At 45.1% G+C, this 22,337-nt stretch overlaps 2 protein-coding genes across 4 annotated transcripts in view; both read left to right on the top strand.

Moving 5' to 3' along the window:
* LOC311104597 (testican-1-like) overlaps nt 1-3,417 on the top strand; it is a gene marked incomplete at both ends in the record, with an annotated part of 72,679 nt that extends 69,262 nt beyond the window's left edge. Inside the window, 4 exons of the mRNA XM_084146470.1 lie at nt 119-340; nt 528-590; nt 1,197-1,334; nt 3,221-3,417. Coding sequence (XP_084002596.1) covers nt 119-340; nt 528-590; nt 1,197-1,334; nt 3,221-3,417 — 620 coding nt within the window. The remainder of the gene's footprint in view (nt 1-118; nt 341-527; nt 591-1,196; nt 1,335-3,220) is intronic.
* Nucleotides 3,418-16,458: 13,041 nt separating this feature from the next.
* On the top strand, nt 16,459-21,899 carry LOC311105216 (eukaryotic peptide chain release factor subunit 1-like). 3 transcript variants are annotated; one of them, XM_084147283.1, is made up of 11 exons: nt 16,459-16,698; nt 17,054-17,165; nt 18,490-18,665; nt 18,822-18,961; nt 19,071-19,209; nt 19,321-19,511; nt 19,680-19,809; nt 20,038-20,211; nt 20,330-20,394; nt 20,585-20,732; nt 20,924-21,899. In XM_084147283.1, the coding sequence occupies exons 2-11, from the start codon at nt 17,080-17,082 to the stop codon at nt 21,004-21,006; spliced, it is 1,332 nt and encodes a 443-aa protein (XP_084003409.1). In that variant the 5' UTR covers nt 16,459-16,698; nt 17,054-17,079; the 3' UTR covers nt 21,007-21,899. The 3 variants fall into 3 exon arrangements, with proteins under 3 accessions (XP_084003409.1, XP_084003411.1, XP_084003410.1); XM_084147285.1 differs by having other exon boundaries at nt 16,558-16,694; XM_084147284.1 differs by having other exon boundaries at nt 16,606-16,979.
* The last annotated feature ends 438 nt before the right edge of the window (nt 21,900-22,337 follow it).

The raw sequence follows: 22,337 nt of genomic DNA, 5'->3' as shown, positions 1-22,337 counted from the left end.
CACACACACACACACTAACACACAAACACACACACACACAAATGTCCTAAAACACCCTCCCCCCCACCCCCCCACATACACACACCTCCCGCTAATCTCCCCCTCTCCCCTCTCCCAGGTTTTGACACCAGTATCTTGCCCATCTGTAAGGACTCTCTGGGTTGGATGTTCAACAAGCTGGACATGAACTATGACCTCCTGCTGGACCAATCAGAGCTCAGTGCCATCTACCTGGACAAGTATGAGCTGTGTATGAAGCCCCTGTTCAACTCCTGCGACTCCTTCAAGGACGGGAAACTGTCCAACAACGAGTGGTGCTACTGCTTCCAGAAACCTGACGGTGAGAGAGATGGAGGGGTGAAGGGAGGGCGGTAAAAAGGAAGGGATTGAGAGGGCATGGAGGGCATGGAGGGAGGAGGGATGGGAGAAGTACAGAGAGCAAAAAAAGAAAGAGAGAGGTGTGTGTGATGGAGAAAGTTCATTTGAACTGTTCTGTATTTAACACTAGTCTGTATGTCTTTCTCCAGGTCTGCCCTGCCAGAATGAGATGAACAGGAGTCAGACCCAGGGTCGGCGCAACACTGTCATGGGTCAGTCTGCTGGAGTGACAGCTGTCAGTCACTCCTCTGCAAAATGACAGTTTTTAGTGGGATGCACTAACACTGCATATGGAAATGAAGCTACATATTTAGCCGCAATACATCATCCAGCTGACAACAACACAAAAGATCAATAGCACGCACACACACACACCCTGACATTTTATCGAAAAGTCCCCCACCCCTAACCCCTTCAAACCCTCAGCCAAACGGTCATCAATAATCGTGTGTAATAGTGTTATAACTCACGACAAAACACACTTTGAGAAATGGTCTTTCACTGGGTCACAAAAAAATGTAAAAAGAGGTTAACGGGTTTGTGTGTGTGTGTGTGTGTGTGTGTGTGTGAGTGCTGTTATTGAAAGTGCCTGGTCCCCTTTAAGCAGGATGTATGACTATTGTCAGAGCCTAGGCTCTAGTAATTGATTGTTTGCCTCAGCCTCTGCATACACAAAACCTACAGGGACATGACCATGATCACATTGGAGATGGAGTGGGTTTTTAGTAAATATGGTTATATTACAGGATTGTTTAGAATGTATTTTACTTATCTCTCTCTCATTCTCTCTCTTCATCCCTCCCTCCCTCTCTCTCTAGGGGTCTATATTCCACGCTGTTCTGAGGAGGGTTACTTTAAGCCAACCCAGTGTCGTGGTAGTACTGGACAGTGTTGGTGTGTAGACAAATACGGCAACGAGATCGCCGGCTCCAGAAAACAGGGCAACCCCACCTGTGGTAAGACCAATAACAGTCAACCCCCCCCCCACACACACACATAACCAACACACAATCATGTACACATGCATATATACTGTATGTACCAGAGCTTGAAATGCTAAATCATTTGAAATACTTTATCTGTGTGGGATTGAGCTTGCCTAGCTCAATGGACCAATAGAATAGCACCAAAACTGCAGATCACGCCGATCTGTCACTCCAGGCAAGCTACAGCAAGTATTTCAAAGATTTCACATAGTATCTGAACCCGACATAAAATTACTAACCCTTTTCAACACATGAGCACAGGCAAGCACACACATTCCCCTCCAGCATTCTCTTTACACTGCGTCCCATATGTCTCTACGAGTGTGCTCATTGATAAAGGTGTTACTGTGTGTGTGTGTGTGTGTGTGTGTTATCTGAGCCTGTGTTATCTGGGGTGCTGGAGGCAGCCATCTCGCTGAGTCTTTCTTTAAAGATACCACTGAACGTGGGATGCCTCTCAATGTCTGTTCTGGTAGACACTTTTTTACAGAGCAAAGGTGCCTGTGTGTGTGTGCGCACGTGCGTGTCGCCCCGCGAAAAAAACTAAACTCTCCAGACCTTTAAGAGGAACAGAGGTTGTTATTGTCGCATTTTTCTTTTGTAGTTGTGGAATGTGATTTTTGGTAATTGTATCTCTAAAGCATAGTTCCATTTTTACAAGGATACTGATCTTCAGTAACAATTGCCAGACTGAATGTTAGCGTTGTAAATCCTGTGCTGCTAATGGAAGTTGTGTATCCAACCAGACAGATCTGAGAACAGCCTGTGAAGCCTTATCTATCTATAGCTGAATGCCTCTGGCTGCCTCCTCTGATTCCCTGCTCATGTATTTGGGCTTTAACAGCGTTCCTTTGAAGCGTTTGATGCTATAAGATTGTGAGCTGGGATAAAGCAGAGCTCAGGCTCAGATGGACCACTGGAGGAAGATGAGGTTATTTACAGTAATGCATTGTGTTGTCGGAATAGCACATCTCAACCAAAAGCAGGTTGTCTGTGTATGGGTTAGTTTGTTTCTGTATCTAACCTGTATGTCTCTCTATCTCTGTCTCTAACCTGTCTGTCTCGCTGTCTCTAACCCAGCGTTTCCCAAACTAGGGGTCACGACCCCATGTGGGGTCGCCTGATTTGAAAATGGGGTTGCGAGAGAAACTCTGGGGATTTTTATTTATTTAATTGCACTTGGTTCATAAAACCGGGGTTATGTCAGTAACCTCCGGTAGCCAGTTTCTGTTTATTTTTTTCTACAAATGTGGTTCTATCTTTTGAATGGTTTAAGCTGCATATTATGACCCCATCACTGAAAGATAATACTCTCAGGAACACAGTGTCTTCTGTTTCCCTCTACAATGTCCACAAGCCTCATTAGAATAGAGTGGACAAGACCAGGCACTAAATCAGCCTGGGGGGGAAAGAACATCATCAAGATCAAACAAAATGATTGCCTGATGATCTTCTGAACATCCCAATACCTTTCTGATTTATTTCAGTCACTTCAAACCATACTTCCTTCAGACTGAAATACTGTCAAAAGTACTGTCAGACTGATTTGTAATAAACTGTCATATCCCCAATTTAAAAAGTTAACATTGGCCGTTGATTACATCACCTTTTTTACATGGTGGGGTTGCAAAAACAAAGATAACTAAATCGGGTCGCTGGCCAAAGAAGTTTGGGAACCTCTGCTCTAACCTGTCTGACTCTCTGTCTAACCTGTCTGACTCTCTGTCTAGCCTGTCTGACTCTCTGTCTAACCTGTCTGTCTCTCTGTCTCTTTATTTAACCCATCTGTCTCTGTTAAATGTGTGTCTAATCTGTCTGTCTCTGTCTAACCTGACTGGCTCTCTCTCTCTGTGTAGAGGAGGACCAAGAGACCTCGGGGGATTTTGGTAGCGGGGGCGCCGTCATTCTCCTTGATGACCAGGAGGAGGAGCCAGCTCAGAGTGGGAGGAGCCGGCAGAAGCAGAGGCGGGGCCGGATCCATCCCAGAGGGGCAATTGAGGATGACGAGGACGAGGAAGATGACAAAGACGACGAGACTGGCTACATCTGGTAGCTCCGCCCCCACCTGTTCTCCCATCAACCAACCAGGGACCCCCGTTAACTCTGAACAGACCTGAAGCCATTCCAGCGTCTCCTTCGTCCCACCCCCTACCCCTCAGCATCAACTGACTATCCCCTCCACTATGCCTCTTGTTCACCTTGAAACGTTCTCTCCACTACTCCACCTTCATATAGTGTGCCCCTCCTACTCTCCTTCAGATAATAGAGACCTATTCAATTCAAACAAAGACTGTCTAGTCTCTTTTAATGTGTGTCCCTCTGCTACTGCAACTGTCCTCAAACCCTTCAACCTTTGACTGACACATTGCTATATCCCCTCTCTCTCTCTTTCTTGCTCTTACTCCCTCTCCCTCTCTCATCTCCCCTTTCTCTCTCTTTATCTGTCTCTGTGTGTCTCTGAGAGTCTCTTTGTCTGTCTGTGAGGCCAGAGACAGATTCTATGGTGTGTTCTGGGCCTTCTGTCAGAGACTCCGTGTTCCGCTCCCGGCCTCAGCCCTCATGTTCTAGAATACCATATTCTCTGGTTCCATTATATTCTATAGGCTCTTTGGTCGAGAATAACGTTCTTGCTGTTATTGAATGTTCCAGGGTGCCCTAGAACCAGCAAGAGTGATGATGTGTTACTTTTTGTTGCATGTTCCATGACTACGCCCCTGCTGAAGAGAAGTTTGGGTGGGAAGATACACTGAGTGTACAAAACATTAGGGACACTTTCCTAATATTGAGTTGCACCCCGCCCTTTTGCCCTTAAAACAGCCTCAATTCGTCGGGGCATGGACTCTACAAGGTGTTGAAAGCTTTCCATAGGGATGCTGGCCCATGTTGACTCCAATACTTCCCACAGTTGTGTCAAGTTGGCTGGATGTCCTTTGGGTGGTGGACCATTCTTGATACACACGGGAAACTGTTGAGCGTGAAAAACCCAGTTGCGTTGCAGTTCTTGACATAAACCGGTGCGCCTGGCACCTACTACCATACCCCGTTCAAAGGTTTGTTTTTCCCATTCACCCTCTTAACGGCCCACATACACAATCCATGTCAATTGTCTCAAGGCTTAAAAATCCTTCTTGAACCGGTCTCCTCCCCTTCATCTACACTGATTGAAGTAGATTTAACAAGTGACAGCAATAAGGGATCATAGCTTTCATCTGGATTCACCTGGTCAGTCTATGTCAGGGAAAGAGCAGGTATTCCTAATGTTTTGTCCACTCAGTGTATAACTATGTGTCCTGTGTACAGAGGAGTCAATATCTTTATCTTTAACTCTGCATTGTTGGAAAAGGACCTGTAAGTAAGCATTTCACTGTTAGTCTACACCTCTTGTTTACGAAGCATGTGACAAATAAAATTTGATTTGATGTTGATTTGACAATGCCCATATTGGCGGCTGCAGTGCTCTCTTCCCTTGCTGTCTCAATGCTGTGTAGTCTTTATTTGATGCTTCCTCCTCCAATTTAGCTTTTACAAGTTCAAAACCATGTTGTTAGCCACTTACTAAATAGCAACCACTCTCCTCAGCTTGAAAGCTTTGATAATGACTTAATTTTTTTAGCTAGTTTTGTACTTCTGTTTCAGGTGGAGCCACTTAGTCTGTGGAACAGTTAAATCTAATTGTAGTCACACAAAGAGCCCTGCCATTATTCTGACCTTTCAAGATTTAGAAACGGACACAAACACAAAATGCTTTTATGGGTTCGCTTTGGGAGAGAGAAAAAAACACAACTAGAAGCAGCGTGAGTCTGTTAAAAATAACATCTTAGCATAATAGTTTTGTTTGTCATCGAGTTTAATTTCTGTAGCCATTGGTGTGTACTGTTGACAGAGGAAGTGGAACATTCTATAACTTCTATTCTAAATAAGTTCCAGTTTTTTTCCAGAATATTTCGGGTTGTAGTCAAGTGAGGTCAGTTATCTTAATGTATCTATCCCATAAACCCAGATGAGATAGGCTTAACCCATAAGGCAGGCTTATGAACAGTTATAAGCCTTACACTGGAACAGTATAAGCACACCCACACAATGCTCAGTGGCATTCCACTTTGATAATGACAGGCCTTGGATGATCGGACGTATATATTTGCGGGTCTGAGCCGGGCACTATTTTATCAGTTGTCAGTACTGTATTTGCAAGGCTTGTGTTTCATTGGTCTTGTGATGCAGCGTAATGGTACATTGCTCTTGCTTTGGTGTGCTTTGGCCAGTGGAAACACATCTTGAACAGATCTTTGATTAAAGTGTGAGTCTTGTGATTGACACTTTGGCTCTTTCCTTACGAAAAAAGATTGCAGTATAACTGCAGTATACTGCCAATACTGCGTCCAAAATAACACAGTTTTTTTTTACCAGAGTAATTTTGCAGTTTAACTGCAGTTACAGTGCAGTATAACTGCAGTTACAGTGCAGTACATTGCAGTTATTCTGCAATTACTGTGTCCAAAATACCACAGTCGACTGCAGTTACTGCACTTTTACTGCAGTTTGAAAACTGCAATATGTTTTTGTAAGGAATCCAGCACACAATACACCACTGAGCTCTTCTACTCTTCAGCCAGTCAGTTGGCACCACTGATGTTTCAATTTGATCTGTGAAATAAAAGTGTAGTTCCAGGCAGACACACAGCTAATTAGAAAACAGCCTATCACGACCTAACCCTGCTTACTCACTTTCAAATCTCCCACTCTCTCTCTTTTTCTGCTCCCTCACTCACAGCCTTTCACTCCCTCTAGCTCCCTCTCTCTCTCGCTCATCTTCACTATCATTTTGTCACTCGCTTATTTTCCCTATTTTTCTCCCTCTCTCTACCCTCCTCTCTCTTTCTCTCTCTATCTCCTCTGTTTTTCACACTGGGGGAATGCATGAGGGAGTTTTACAGCCATGGCACTCCTCTCGCTCCTCTCTTTCCTTTAATTTCCCTTATTTTGGTTTTTATAGCTCAGAGATGTCTCCCCTGCGAGGCTGCCGTATCGCTGCCTTGTCTCTCCACCCAAGGTCTCTGTGGAGACGAGTAATGCACACCACGATTGGGTGGAATGGGTGGTTGTGGGTAATAGGTAATGGGTGGTCATTTGACGCCCGTAGAGTCAACCTTTCATCTCACTCCAAGATGAAAGACAGGAAGAGGAACTCATGGGATGAAAGTGATGCTTTTGGGTTTTGGGCTTTCTTTCTCTTTCCCTCAAATCTCTCTTTTTCTCTACTGCCCATCCTCCCTTTTTGTTCTCTGTTCTTATTGTTTCTTCCTTCCCCCTCTCTCTCCTTCCACCTCTCTCTCCTTCCCCTCCTCTCTCCTTCCCCCTCTCTCTCATTCCCCTCATCTTTCTCCTTCCCCCTCTCTCTCCTTCCCCCCCTCTCTCCTTCCACCTCTCTCTCCTTCCCCTCCTCTCTCCTTCCCCCTCTCTCTCATTCCCCTCATCTTTCTCCTTCCCCCTCTCTCTCCTTCCCCCTCTCTCTCCTTCCCCTCCTCTCTCTCCTTTCCACTCTCTATCTCCTTCCCCCTCTCTCTCCTTCCCCCTCTCTCTCCTTCCCCTCCTCTCTCTCCTTCCCCCTCTCCCTCCTTCCACTCCTCTCTCTCCTTCCCCCTCTTCTCCTTCCCCTCATATCTCTCCTTCCCCTCCTCTCTCTCCTTCCGCCTCTCTCTCCTCCCCCCTCTCTCTCCTTCCCCTCATCTCTCTCCTTCCCCCTCTCTCTCCTTACCCTCCTCTCTCTCCTTCCCCTCCTTCCCCTCCTTCCCCTCCTCTCCCTCCTTCCCCTCCTCTCTCTCATTCCCCCTCTCCCTCCTTCCCCTCCTCTCTCTCCTTCCCCCCTCTCTCCTTCCCCCTCTCCCTCTTTACCCTCCTCTCGCCTCCCCCTCATCTCTCTCTTTCCCCTCCTCTCTCTCCTTCCCCCTCTCTCTCCTCCCCTCATCTCTCGCCTTCCCCATCTATCTCTCTCCTCCCCCTCCTCTCTCTCCTTCCCCCTCTCCCTCCTCATCCCTCTCTAACTATTTCCATGTCCCTCACCCATACTCGTATGTATCTGTGTATTTAGTAACAACTGTTGGGTGATTTCAGTTCTTCTCCTTGGTCCCTGTATCGATCACAACATTAACTCATCTGGTCACAACTGATCACTGCATCACCTCTGACCTCTCACCTCTGACCTCTGACCCTGATATTGATTTGTTGTTTGTTGATCACGTCAATAACATGCATGATGACCCTTTAGTTTTGTTTACCCTTTGCATCTTCAACTCTGACCTCTCTGTGTGTACATCAGCCAGAGAGACAATAAATCTTACACTAACACAATACACACACACACCCGCATGCACATGTATAAAGTCCTCTCTTGCTGAAGTAGTGTAAGGCTCCTTTTTTGATTCTGCGATCAACCTGGCCTTGACTTTTTCCCTCTCATGATGTCCTAAGTGACCCTTGCCCTGTCCTGATGTCACTGCTGTCCCTCCCTTGCCTGGCCTACTTGTGTACAAAGCTGAGTAACCCTCCCTCTGTTTGGCCCTAGTCGCTCAAACGTCTACAAAAGCGCAATAAATGAGAAGGAAATGGTCCTTCTCATTTCCAACCTGTACTAGACAGTTACTGAACTGTCCTCAGATACACACACACACACACACACACAGTTCTAATATGACACCTCCACTAGTCCAAACACACATAAATGGCCATATTTGCTAAAGTCTTCTTTGTTAATTCTATATATTTTTACTTTGTAAAGAGAAAAAAATACTATGTGAAAGGGGTGTAATATATTGCCGTGTGAAGGCACTGTGGCTTTGTCCAGTTGCATTTAACAGACTAAGGTGTGTAAATCAATTGTCCTTAATGTAGCTAGATTAATGTAGCTCTTTCCATAGAAGCATAGTGTAGTGAGTTCTTCAGTGTTTTATTTTTCCCCTTCTGGAGCTATAATGGAATGTTGATGTTATGGGCTGAAAATATATTGATTTTATTGTAACAGTTCCACAATGTTTGTCTGAATAAATTTAAGTCTGTCCTGTCCTGTACCTTCTCTGTGTGATGGTCTTATTTAAATAATGCAATTTTTACGTGAACACACACACAAAATACATATTACTCCTACTTTGTCACTCAGGCATACATGAGCTTTGCATTTATGCCTTTAACAAGTTTTATAGAGGTTTGGGAGTTGTGTGTTATTGCATTCTACATAGCTTATCCTTCATCCAAATAGCAATGGAATATATTGATGTGTTCCAGTGCCATCATTCAAAAGTTACCTCCCCTCACCAGACATGCCTTTGTCTTCATCTAATATGCTATATTAAATCTATCGATTTGATAATGCCCTTTTTGTACTCAATTTGATTTATGCAGCTGGAAGAAAATCCATTTTTCAGTCTCTCTCCCTCTCTATCTTGCTCCATAAGTTCTGCCCTCTCGCTCCCTCTTTCATTCTGAGTCTGTTATGATTGTGTCATGGTGATTTAAGACTGGGTTAGGGCTGTGATCTGTGACTGGTGGTGTGGATTAATAAAGTTATAGATAGAAACAGCGCATTAGGCACAGATCTAGGGTCAGCCTACCCTTCTCAAACCCATTTGGGCAAAACACACAATACTGACCTAAGATCTGTGTCTGAACCTCAAGTCGGCTGGGCCAGCCCGGTATCTTGTTCAGTCAACGTCACAAAAAAACGAATCTTTCCAAATGTGAGCCATTCCAAGACCAAGCCTTCAAATCCAGAACTGTAATATTGCTGCTCACACACAACCTATTCTCCCAGGAAATAGGTTTCTAGAGAACTGATATACTGTACCACGGGCTGAATTGATGCAGATTGTTTGAAATTGTTAAACACCACTTGTTTCCTACCATTTCCCCTGCAGACTCAAGCCAAACAAAGACACTGCAAAAGCCCCAGGGATGCTGTCAGGATTAACATATGGTACTGTGTCTGCTTCCTCTCAGGGACAGCAGGCGTTATCAGTGAGAGGTGTTGACATAGCATCAATGTGTTGACAGAGCATGTTGACAGTTGTCAAAACAGCCCCTTATTGGATTGTCATGTCCGTTATCGTAGGGCTTGATTGTACCTCCTTAATATGACTTAATATTAATTGCTCTCTCTTTTTACTCAAGCGTAATACTCAGAAATAACAAATCTGCTGTTGCAGTATAGGATGCTGTATCAGGGACGTGCTTGGTTGGTGAAAGATGAAGGTTAACATAGCATAAAAGGAAACGTGCCCATTATATATTTAACTTCAACCTGCAGCGTTAAGCATTTTGGGCCTCTATATCGCCACTAAGCACACCGAAAGGTTCTGTACAAGAGGGCGAGACACTACCTCTCAAGGGCGCCCTCATAGAATAAATGTGATTGGCTTTTGCCCCATGTCACTCAGCGGTGGAGGCGGGCATTGTTTCCCTGGCTCCCAGTTCCCTTTAGGTGTGACCCCTATGAGATCCATCATTAAGATAGATTGCATGTCCCACCTTCTTTAAATGGAGGTTATTGGGTTTAATCCAGTGCATTAATAAACTCTTAATAGCTCTACACAGAGTGGACACGGAGAGGATCCTCAACCCTCTCTCGTCTCACCGCCTCTCATTGCTATTTATGAAGCCCCCGCTCTCTGTTCCTGATTAATCCACTTAATATTTAGGAGCAGATCAGTAAATCTCCTGTCTGCCTCTGAGGAGGACGTAGAGAGGAGAGAGAGGGAGGGAGAGGCAGAGATGTGACAAGAATGTAGACTCAGAGATTAGATGGAAAACACACAGCAAAGCCCCGGCCATGGGCACTTTCTTCCACACCCCAAAACACAGAGCAGAAGCAGCAGCACACTAGATACCAGCTAGACACTGCCAGATACACACACACACACACACACACCGGGGGCAAACTACCCGCCCACCAGGACACCTACAGCACCCGATGTCACAGGAAGGGCAAAAAGATCATCAAGGACATCAGTCACCCGAGCCACTGCCTGTTCACCCCGCTATCATCCAGAAGGCGAGGTCAGTACAGGTGCATCAAAGCTGGGACCGAGAGAATGAAAAACAGCTTCTATCTCAAGGCCATCAGACTGTTAAACAGCCATCACTAGCACATTAGAGGCTGCTGCCTATAGACATAGACTAGAAATCAATGGCCACTTTAAGAAATGGAACACTAGCCACTTTAATAATGTTTACATATCTTGCATTACTCATCTCATATGTATATACTGTATTCTATACTATTCTACGGTATCTTAGTCACTTTAATAAGGTTTACATATCTTGCATTACTCATCTCATATGTATATACTGTATTCTATACTATTCTACTGTATCTTAGTCCATGCCGCTCTGACATCACTCTTCCATAGATGTATTTATTCTTAATTCATTCCTGACTTAGATGTGTGTGTATTGGGTAGATGTTGTGAAATTGTTAGATATTACTGCACTGTCGGCGCTAGAAGCACAAGCATTTCACTACACCACAATAACATCTGCTAAACACGTGTATGTGACAAATACAATTTGATTTGATTTGACACACACAGCAGCTGCTTAAGAAGATGTGTCTTTAGCAGGGATGCTAGTTATTGAAGTGCTGACGATTATGATCCCCTGTCTGAATGTGGCAGAGAGAGAGACAGTGAGACACAAATTAGCATGCGGAAAAACGGCTGCTTAATTCCCTCTCAGGGTTTCAAAGGTTTTCCCTGGCTCGCTGAGAGCTGTGTCTTTACACTCCAAACTGGACATGACGTTGTCAGAGGGAGAATAAATGAGCCAAGCATTTATGGGTATTTTATATAACACCAGAGATTACGTTTCAAATAAATATCACAGTCATTTGATCAAGTTGTATTTGCACGGCTCCATTTATGCAGTCATTGATGTGTAGAAAGAGGCGGGCCCAGGCTTAATAAACCCTGTGCTGATGGAAATGAGACTGAAGCACTAGCTGGTTTAGTCATTTGACACATTCAGTCATCAGGGGTCTGTGATCTCCACCAGTCAATGGGAAATTCTGAGTCAGAGCCATCAATATAGTTCCCCCTCAGCACTTATCCAAGGTCAGTTTTTGTGTTTGTTGTGATAATGCTTTAAGTCAGGATGAGGCCAGGGCCCTGTCACTGCTATCTCTGTCTGCTCCAATGATTGTACTGTATATGTCGGCTCTTGCAGTCTCCTGGTAGGGACTAAACTGAATGTGACATGAGGGACGAGAGCAGGTGTGGGGTGGGGTACATAGTGAGGTGTGTGTGCGTGAGTGTCTTTGTGTCTCACCACATCCCACCCAAAGCGGCACCCCTCCCCTCCCCCTTTGTTCGGTTTGTGACAAGCACAGGGATGCCCTTGAACACCTCAACATCCCTCCCTCCCTCCCTCTATCCTCTCCCTCCCTCCCTCTATCCTCTCCCTCCCTCCCTCTATCCTCTCCCTCCCTCCCTCTATCCCCTCCCTCCCTCTAACCTCTCCCTCCCTCAGCTCCCTCTAGCAGATGGTCACAGATGGAAAGTGGAGGAGTGCGGACCTGATGGCATCTGTGTGGGGTCGCTCTCGCCATAACCCTCCCACACACACACACACACACACACACATGGTCAGCCAACCTCTCTCATATGGCGGTCTCTACCTTAAGGAGGAGTCACCAGAAATCATTGTAGGTTGCAGGTTCTTCTGGATCTACTACTGCACACAAAGACAGAACATGAGTTTCTCTCCTTGACTCACCTTTACCTGTCTGAAGTAACAGAATGATATCGCTCTGACCCTGTCTGCAGATAATCTGTTGTCTCTGAGAAAATGTAACTTGTCTGACCAAAACACTGAACAGTAGGCCGGATCCGTTTCCAGGCAACAGATTACAGCTCTGATGGCAGACAGAGGGTGATAAATGGGTGTTTATATTGTACTGGAGGCAGACTGCCTCGCAAATTGCTGCGTAATATAGGCAGAGGGGAAATTCGAATGGAATCTGAGATGTATGGAGGTGCGGGCAGGAGTACTAGTGTAGTACCATAAAGGTGCTTTCTTTAGTGAATCAATGCTGTCATCTAGTGGTGTAACACTGGGCTTAACTTTGGAAGAAATACTGTAGATTTTGTTCTACATTGCCAATATACACACTACCAGTCAAAAGTTTGGACACACCTACTCATTCAAGGTTTTTTCTTTATTTTTACAATTTTTTACATTGTAGAATAATAGTGAAGACATCCAAACTATGAAATATCACATATGGAATCATGTAGTAACCAAAAAAGTGTTAAACAAATCAAAATATATTTTCTTTTTGAGATTCCCTATTTGGAAAAATACCAAGTCCATATTATGGCAAGAACAGCTCAAATAAGCAAAGAGAAACGACAGTCCATCATGAAGGTCAGTCAATCCGGAAAATGTCAAGAACTTTGAAAGTTTCTTCAAGTGCAGTCGCAAAAACCATCAAGAACTATGATGAAACTGGCTCTCATGAGGACCACCACAGGAATGGAAGACCCAGAGTTACCTCTGCTGCAGAAGATAAGTTCATTAGAGTTACCAGCCTCAGAAATTGCAGCCCAAATAAATGCTTCACAGAGTTCAAGTAACAGACACATCTGATCGAATTGCTGCAAAGAAACCACTACTAAAGGACACCAATAATAAGAAGAGACCTGCACATGGGCTAAGAAACATGAGCAATGGACATTAGACCAGTGGAAATGTGTCCTTTGGTCTGGAGTCCAAATTTGAGATTTTTGTTTCCAACCGCTGTGTCTTTGTGAGACGCGGTGTGGGTGAACTGATTATCTCTGCATGTGTAGTTCCCACCATAAAGCATGGAGGAGGAGGTGTTATGGTGTGGGTGTGCTTTGCTGGTGACACTGTCTGTGATTTATTTAGAATTCATGGCTTCCACAGCATTCTGCAGCAATACGCCATCCCATCTGGTTTGGGCTTAGTGGGACTATCATTTGTTTTTCAACAAGACAATGGCCCAACACACCTCCAGGCTGTGTAAGGGCTATTTTACCAAGAAGGAGAGTGATGGAGTGCTGCATCAGATGACCTGGCCTCCACAATCCCCCGACCTCAACCCAATTGAGATGGTTTGGGATGAGTCGGACGGCAGAGTGAAGGAAAAGCAGGCAACAAGTGCTAAGCATATTTGGGAACTCCTTCAAGACTGTTGGAAAAGCATTCCAGGTGAAGCTGGTTGAGAGAATGCCAAGAGTGTGCAAAGCTGTCATCAAGGCAAAGGGTGGCTAATTGAAGAATCTCAAATATAAAATATATTTTGATTTGTTTAACACTTTTTTGGTTACTACATGATTCCATATGTGTTATTTCATGGTGTTGATGTCTTCACTATTATTCTACAATGTATAAAGAAAACCCCTTGAACGAGTAGGTGTGTCCAAACTTTTGACTGGTACTGTATATATTTATATATTTTTTAATGCAATTGCAAAGTAGCTATACTCAATATTATAAAGAGGAAATTAGAGGCTTCCATAATTGACAAAATCAATTATTCCACTGACCAAACTTATACAGCACAAAAACATCCTGTGGCGTACTGCATTAGCATCAAATAGCCCCCGCGATATGCAACTTTTCAGGGAAGTTAGGAACCAATATACACAAGCAGTTAGGAAAGCAAAGGCTAACTTTTTCAAACAGAAATTTGCATCCTGTAGCACTAACTCCAAAAAGTTTTGGGACACTGTAAAGTCCATGGAAAATAAGAGCACTTCCTCCCAGCTGCCCACTGCACTGAGGCTAGGAAACACTATCACCACCGATAAATCTACAATAATCGAGAATTTCAACAAGCATTTTGCTACGGCTGGCCATGCTTTCCACCTGGCTACCACTACCACGGCCACCAGCTCTGCACCCTCCGCTGCAACTTGCCCATGCCCCCCCCGCTTCTCCTTCACACAAATCCAGACAGCTGATGTTCTAAAAGAGCTGCAAAATCTGGACCCCTACAAATCATCTGGGCTAGACAATCTGGACCCTTTCTTTCTAAAACTAGCTGCCGAAATTGTCGCAACCCCTATTACTAGCCTGTATAACCTCTCTTTCGTAACGTCTGAGATCCCCAGAGATTGGAAAGCTGCCGCGGTCATCCCCCTCTTCAAAGGGGGTGACACTCTAGATCCAAACTGTTACAGACCCATATCCATCCTGCCCTGCCTTTCAAAAGTTTTTGAAAGCCAAGTCAACAAACAGATCACCGACCATTTCGAATCCCACCGTACCTTCTCCGCTATGCAATCCGGTTTCCGAGCTGGTCATGGGTGCACTTCAGCCACGCTCAAGGTCCTAAACGATATTATAACCGCGATCGATAATAGACAGTACTGTGCAGCCATTTTCATTGACCTGGCCAAGGCTTTCGACTCTGTCAACCACCGCATTCTTATTGGCAGACTAAATAGCCTTGGTTTCTCAAATGACTGCCTCGCCTGGTTCACCAACTACTTCTCAGATAGAGTTCAATGTGTCAAATCGGAGGGCCTGTTGTCTGGACCTATGGCAGTCTCTATGGGGGTGCCACAGGGTTCAATTCTTGGGCCGACTCTTTTCTCTGTGTATATCAATGACGTCGATCTTGCTGCTGGTGACTCTCAGATCCACCTCTACGCAGACGACACCATTTTGTATACATCTGGCCCTTCATTGGACACTGTGTTAACAAACCTCCAAACGAGCTTCAATGCCATACAACACTCCTTCAGTAGCCTCCAACTGCTCTTGAACACTAGTAAAACTAAATGCATGCTCTTCAACCGAACGCTGCTTGCACCCGCCCACCCGACTAGAATCACTACTCTCGACGGGTCTGACCTAGAGTATGTGGACAACTACAAATATCTAGGTGTCTGGTTAGACTGTAAACTCTCCTTCCAGACTCACATTAAGAATCTCCAATCCAAAGTTAAATCTAGAATCGGTTTCCTATTTCGCAACAAAGCCTCCTTCACTCATGCTGCCAAACATGCCCTCGTAAAACTGACTATCCTACCGATCCTTGACTTCGGCGATGTCATTTACAAAATAGCCTCCAACACTCTACTCAGCAAATTGGATGTAGTCTATCACAGTGCCATCCGTTTTGTCTCCAAAGCCCCATATAATACCCACCACTGTGACCTGTACGCTCTTGTTGGCTGGTCCTCACTACATATTCGTCGCCAAACCCACTGGCTCCAGGCCATCTATAAATCACTGCTAGGCAAATCCCCGCCTTATCTTAGCTCATTGGTCACCATAGCAACACCCACCCGTAGTCTGCGCTCCAGCGGGTATATCTCACTGGTAATTCCCAAAGCCAACACCTCCTTTGGCCGCAATTCCTTCCAGTTCTCTGCTGCCAATGACTGGAACAAATTGCAAAAATCTCTGAAGCTGGAGACACTTATCTCCCTCACTAACTTTAAGCATCAGTTGTCAGAGCACCTTACCGATCACTGCACCTGTACACAGCCCATCTGAAATTAGCCCGCCCAACTACCTCATCCCTATATTGTTATTTATTTTGCTCATTTGTACCCCAGTATCTCTATTTGCACATCATCTCTTGCACATCTATCATTCCAGTGTTAATACTAATTGTAATTATTTTGCACTATAGCCTATTTTATTGCCTTGCCTCCATAACTTGCTAAATTTGCACACACTCTATATTATATGTATTTCTGTTGTATTTTTGACTTTGTTTTGTTTTACCCCATATGTAACTCTGTGTTGTTGTTTTTATCGCACTGCTTTGCTTTATCTTGGCCAGGTCGCAGTTGTAAATGAGAACTTGTTCTCAACTGGTTTACCTGGTTAAATAAAGGTGAAATAAATAAAACAAAATAAAAAAAAACTGACCATATTATGACTGATGGATATTTTCATTTCATGACATTGCTTAACTAGCTAATGTTTTTTCTCCATCCTAGTCACTACAGAAGTTCAGGAGAACTTCAAGTTGTGATTAGTCATAAAATATAATTTTGACTACAAATCCCACATTAAACATTTTGAGATATCCCCGCCCATTTTCGTATGATAGTTCATCACTCCAATTACCGTGAAGATATCCATGATCAACATGGAGTTTTGACCAACCAACAAAGTAACTCACCGTTTCAACGCGGTTTCCAGGAAGTGAGAATAAACGAAATAACCTCCCACATGTGAGCCTCATCGCACCACGCGAAGCCTGTGGAGAGGAACCGGCAGGAAAGGCATCGTCATTTCACCGACTACCGATTCAGCTAGCGCGGCAGCCGCAGCGAAGAGACCGGAGCGGCGTTGCCCGAGGCAGGTACGGTGTCGTCGGTTATGTTTGTAAATGCAAGGTGTCGGGTGGAACGGGTTGACAGTTGAAGATTTTAACGGTTTCTCGACGAAGCGAGGCGAAACTAGGTCGGGTTGCGACGTTAGATAACGAATAGGTTGGACACTAGAGCCTGGGAAGAGTGTGTAGGCCTAGTTTTTCCGCGCACTTTGCTGACACAGCAAGCGGGGGTATAGTCTTCTTCCTCCCGGTAGGTCGACCACTGCTGGTCCAGGTCCCTCTCCGACACCCGCTTGTAGCTCAGAGAGGTACACAACTGTCACCCTGGCAACCTAAAATCCGATGTAACGTTAGCCAGCTAGATGATGTTCTTCTCTTTCAGGTGCTGAAGCGATTACAGCAGGAAAGATGGCGGACGACCCTAACGCGGCAGACAGGAACGTGGAGATATGGAAAATCAAGAAACTGATTAAAAGTTTGGAAGCTGCCCGTGGGTAAGTGGTTGAATACCGGTGTGTGCATAATGTGTCTGCCTGGGTGTCGATATGCCGAAGTGAATGGACCGTGTGATAATAGCTGGATTAGTGAGGCCGAATTTGGGAGTGGTAGTTTAGCTATGGTAGCCGGTTAGCTTGCTAACACAGCCAACATTGTAATTAACGTTAGTTGCCACCAGTATTCGATGTTGATCGTATAATTATTATGGTGATTGCCGTGTTATTTGTACCTAGCTCGGTTGTTTGTATGTGCTGATGTCCGGCTTAACTAGTTAGTTACATGTTGTTAGCTAACGTTACCTAGCTGAAAACGCCGGCTTCCGTGGATGGGGTCTAGATTAACAGCGTGTTGGTGCGGTTATCACATTGACTCCGGTATGTTCCCATATGCTGCGATAGACTTAGCAGTTAGTAGCGACGTTGGCTTGCTATCAACATATGGCATTGAGCATGTCTTCTATTTGGGAGTGGAAAGCTTAAATCTATACTCTGAGTAGCAAGCAACAGTCAATTGCCGCGTCCTATTCTTCCTTTGGTGACAATGTGTAACTTTAGTTAACAAGCGGTCATCCATATTCATTTAGATAAGTAGTTGACAGAGATAGCTACGTGGCTTCCTTCGGATGTGACTAGGCAAAGGGGACTGCTTTGCCCCCGAAGTATTCTTGTTGTCCACTGATGCAGAATCGACTGTCCTCTGCTAGCGTTACATTACATTTACATTTTAGTCATTTAGCAGACGCTCTTATCCAGAGCGACTTACAGTTAGTGAGTGATACATTATTTTTTATTTTTCATACTGACCCCCGGTGGGAATCGAACCCACAACCCTGGCGTTGCAAACACCGTGCTCTACCAACTGAGTTACATCCCTGCAAGGTTGACCATTTGACCTATATTCACAAGCCAGCTAGCTACCTGTGTGTATGCAGCGTCAGCATGTATAGTGAATGCAGACAATGTGGCTCAGTGGAACTTCAGCGCAGTCTTTGGTGTCAAGGACAGAGCTTGTTGTTCGGTATGAAAACTGTGCCCCCCTCCCTCACCTTTCAGATAGTGGAAACTGGGAAGGTAATGTTTGGTGGCCAATGGTGTCAGATATTGTCAATGTTTAAGGGTGTCTGTGTCACACAAAGGTAGAAATGGGTCAGGTAATATTAGAGAATGATTGGAGGGGGCTGATGGGTGGAAGATTTGTTTTGATTGTGGAAGCGTATTCCTTTCTTTCAGAGATTGAGATATGACTAAGACAGTATTATTTACACAGACTGTGAATGTGTGTGTTTATGTTGTGTCTAACCATCTCTCCCTCTCTCCTCAGTAATGGAACTAGTATGATCTCGCTGATCATCCCCCCTAAGGACCAGATCTCCAGAGTGGCCAAGATGTTGGCTGATGAGTTTGGCACGGCCTCCAACATCAAGAGCAGAGTCAACAGGCTCTCTGTGCTCGGGGCCATCACCTCTGTACAGCAGAGACTAAAACTATACAACAAGGGTGAGTGACTGTCATTGTGTGTGCTTGGAGCCTTGACCTCCTCATAGCAGACTCCAAAGCTACAGCAAGGGTCAGTCTGTTCTTTGTTGTGTGTATTTACTATGGGTCACTGGGTCTTGCCTGTGTTGACTGAAAAGCCCTGTGTCTCTCCTGCAGTGCCCCCTAATGGCCTGGTGGTGTACTGTGGAACCATCGTGACAGACGAGGGCAAAGAGAAGAAAGTCAACATTGACTTTGAGCCTTTTAAACCCATCAACACCTCCCTGTACCTCTGTGACAACAAGTTCCACACTGAGGTAGGAGCTCAACTAATGTATGTCTGTCTGTCGCATGTTGTCACTAGTGTCTAATTGTCTCTACTGTAATGGAAATGCCCTCTGTCTTTCTCTCTCTCTCTCTCTCCAGGCGTTGACGGCCCTGCTGTCTGATGACAGTAAGTTTGGCTTCATAGTGATAGACGGTAGCGGGGCTCTCTTCGGGACGCTGCAGGGGAACACTAGAGAGGTGCTGCACAAGTTCACTGTGGACTTGCCCAAGAAACACGGTACGCTCCGCACATCTCACACAGACACACATACACGCAGACATAAGAACAAGAACAGTACAGATGTTATTCCCCATCAATACCCTTTAGTCACTACAATTTCTCTCTCAGGCAGAGGAGGTCAGTCTGCTCTGCGCTTTGCCCGTCTGAGGATGGAGAAGAGACACAACTATGTGAGGAAGGTGGCTGAGACAGCTGTCCAGCTCTATGTGGCCAACGACAAGGTCAACGTGGCCGGAATGGTCCTAGCAGGGTCTGCCGACTTCAAGACTGAGCTCAGCCAGTCCGACATGTTCGACCCTGTAAGTGTGTGTGGTTGAGATAATCCATGGTTTATGCTGCATTAATCCTTACTGTGATCAGTTAATCCTTTGTCGGGCTGATGCTTTTGGTGTAATTCCTCTGTGATTTTCTGATTCTGAGTGAATCAAGCATTTCACGGCACACTAACCCCTGTTGTGTGTGTGCAGAGGTTACAGGCGAAGATTCTGAAGCTGGTGGACATCTCGTACGGAGGGGAGAATGGCTTCAACCAGGCCATCGAGCTGTCGGCAGAGGTCCTCTCTAACGTCAAGTTCATCCAGGAAAAGAAGCTCATAGGTCTGTTTGTGGCACGTTGAGGTTAGATTTTGGGTTATCCCAGCGAATGTGTGTCTGTTTGTGTTAGCTGTTTTTGTTAGGGTTAGTGCAGATTGTTTCCTTGTGAATGGTAATGATAATTAGTGTGATGATGATTGCTTCCCTTTCTCCATCCCCAATCACTAAAACAATTTCTTGGACCCTTTATTCCTCTCTTCTCCTCCATTCTCGCTCGCTCGCGCTCTGCAGGACGGTACTTTGATGAGATCAGTCAGGACACAGGGAAGTACTGTTTCGGGGTGGAGGACACACTCAAAGCCCTGGAGATGGGGGCTGTGGAGATCCTCATCGTCTATGAGAACCTAGACACCATGCGCTACATCCTTCGCCTGCACGGGGCTGAGAGCATCGGAACAGAGAACGGTACACACACGCACTCCCCATGTGCAGTATATCCTCTGGCACCATGAAGTAGAACTGAGAAGAGAACGCTACACACATGGTTTCTCATTCCCTGTCTTCATTGTGCTTTGTGTTTCAGATGAGAAGACTCTTTATTTAACACCCGAGCAGGAGAAAGACAAGTCCCACTTCACAGACAAGGAGGTAAGCCCTGTTCTCTATCCCTTGTTCTCACACGCAGGTACACACACATAGCGGTTGCCTTGACAACACTTTCTGTCCCTGAACCCATTCGGGTGGTTTAATTTTTGGTGTTGACTTGTTAACATTTCTTTGCTCTCAAACCTGTCCATTTGGTGTGTGTGTGTGCGTGCGTGTGCTCGCATGTTCACAGACGGGGCAGGACCACGAGCTGATTGAGAGCATGCCTCTGCTGGAGTGGTTTGCCAACAACTACAAGAAGTTTGGAGCCACGCTGGAGATCGTCACAGACAAGAGTCAGGAGGGGTCTCAGTTTGTCAAGGGCTTCGGAGGCATCGGGGGTGAGTCCACACCAACCAGTTGTTGTTATAGGATTATAACATGGGTGTCTTTGTTATGGTCATGTTGTGGTGGTAGTTCACAGCATGTTAGCATGAGATCAACTTCATAAACCTAATATTAGTAATGACTCTTCAGTCCCGCAACAGTCTTTATCTAGATAATTGACTTTTTCTTTATTTCTCGCTTTCAGGATGCTTGCGGTACAGGGTGGATTTCCAGGCCATAGATTACCAGGCAGAGGACGACGAGTTTTTTGATTTAGATGACTACTAGGTAGTCAGGGACTGAATAGGGGAGAAAGAAGGAAAAAAAGCTGAAGAATTACGAAATAAGGATAGAAAAATGCCACCTTTTTTTCAGCAAGTGAAAGGGGGAGCCGAATTGACCATATAGACAGACATACAGTGCATTAAATTTCAAACACGCACACATGTACCCATACATACACATTTCCACTAACGCTCACACAAGCTGAAGAGGAGTGAGATTTTCTTTCAATCCAGAGAGGGACAAAACCCTTCCTGAATGAATCCCTGCCTTAGAGTGCTGGTTCCTTCCCCTGGTTGGATTGACCTTGACTCAAATCCTTTGTTTGTTTATTTTTCTCCCCTCCATTTTGAATGAACACAACAGGAAGTTCCCAGCAATCCTCGCTCACTGACCCCCCGTCCGATTAAGACTTTGGACTCAATCCTCGCATATAGAACATATATTTCTTCCCCTCATCGGGTCCTTGCCCGCCCTCCTCCTATCCCCCCCCCACCCCCCCCCTTAATGCTTTTTATAATTTTTTTGCATTTCATTTTTTTTACTGGTAACTGCTGCTGTAGAATTTTATTTTTTACCTGGGTTTCTGTAGAGGGGGAGGGGGGGTATTAAATTTGAACTGCTGAAAACCATTGCTACCTCCTCATCCGCTGTGGTCTCAATCATGTGGAGTATCTGTCGTTCCCAGAGGAGCTGGCTCTACCTGCTCCCCCACTTTATGAAAATGTTTATTTGACCCATAAGCAGTGGAACATGTCTGAATTGTTTATATGCCATACTGTGCATGTATTTTATACTGAACAAAAATATAAACGCAACATGCAACAATTTGAAAGATTTTTACTAAGCTACAGTTCATATAAGGAAATAAGTCAATTGAAATAAATGAGTTAAGCCCTAATCTATGGATTTCACATGACTGGGAATACAGAGATGCATCTGTAAAAAACAGCGGTGTGGATCAGAAAACCGGTCAGTATCTGGAGTGACCACTATTTGCCTCATGCAGTGTGACATCTCCTTCGCATAGAGTTTGATCAGGCTGTTGATTGTGCGCTGTGGAATGTTGTCCCACTCCGCTTCAATGGCTGTGTGAAGTTACTGGATATTGGCAGGAACTGTAACACACTGTTGTACATGTCTATCCAGAGAATCCCAAACATGCTTAATGGGTGACATGTCTGGTGAGTATGCAGGCCATGGAAGAACTGGGACATTTTCAACTTCCGGGAATTGTGTACGGATCCTTGCGTCATGCAGCTGTGCATTATCATTCTGAAACATGGGGTGATGGCGACGGATGAATGGCACGACAATGGGCCTCCGGATCTCGTCAC

The sequence above is a fragment of the Coregonus lavaretus genome (assembly GCF_964263955.1).
Source record: "Coregonus lavaretus genome assembly, chromosome: 29".
Lineage (NCBI taxonomy): Eukaryota > Metazoa > Chordata > Actinopteri > Salmoniformes > Salmonidae > Coregonus > Coregonus lavaretus.
Note: the sequence above shows the minus strand (reverse complement) of the source record. Positions and strands in the feature narration are given on the sequence as shown.

Excerpts from the sequence above, each read along its gene's own strand:
- LOC311105216 (XM_084147283.1), top strand. The coding sequence starts at position 17,080 with ATGGCGGACGACCCTAACGCGGCAGACAGGAACGTGGAGATATGGAAA. Across the intron at positions 17,166-18,489 it reads AGTTTGGAAGCTGCCCGTGG|TAATGGAACTAGTATGATCT; the intron begins GTAAGTGGTTGA and ends CTCTCTCCTCAG. Across the intron at positions 19,810-20,037 it reads CCAGGAAAAGAAGCTCATAG|GACGGTACTTTGATGAGATC; the intron begins GTCTGTTTGTGG and ends CGCGCTCTGCAG.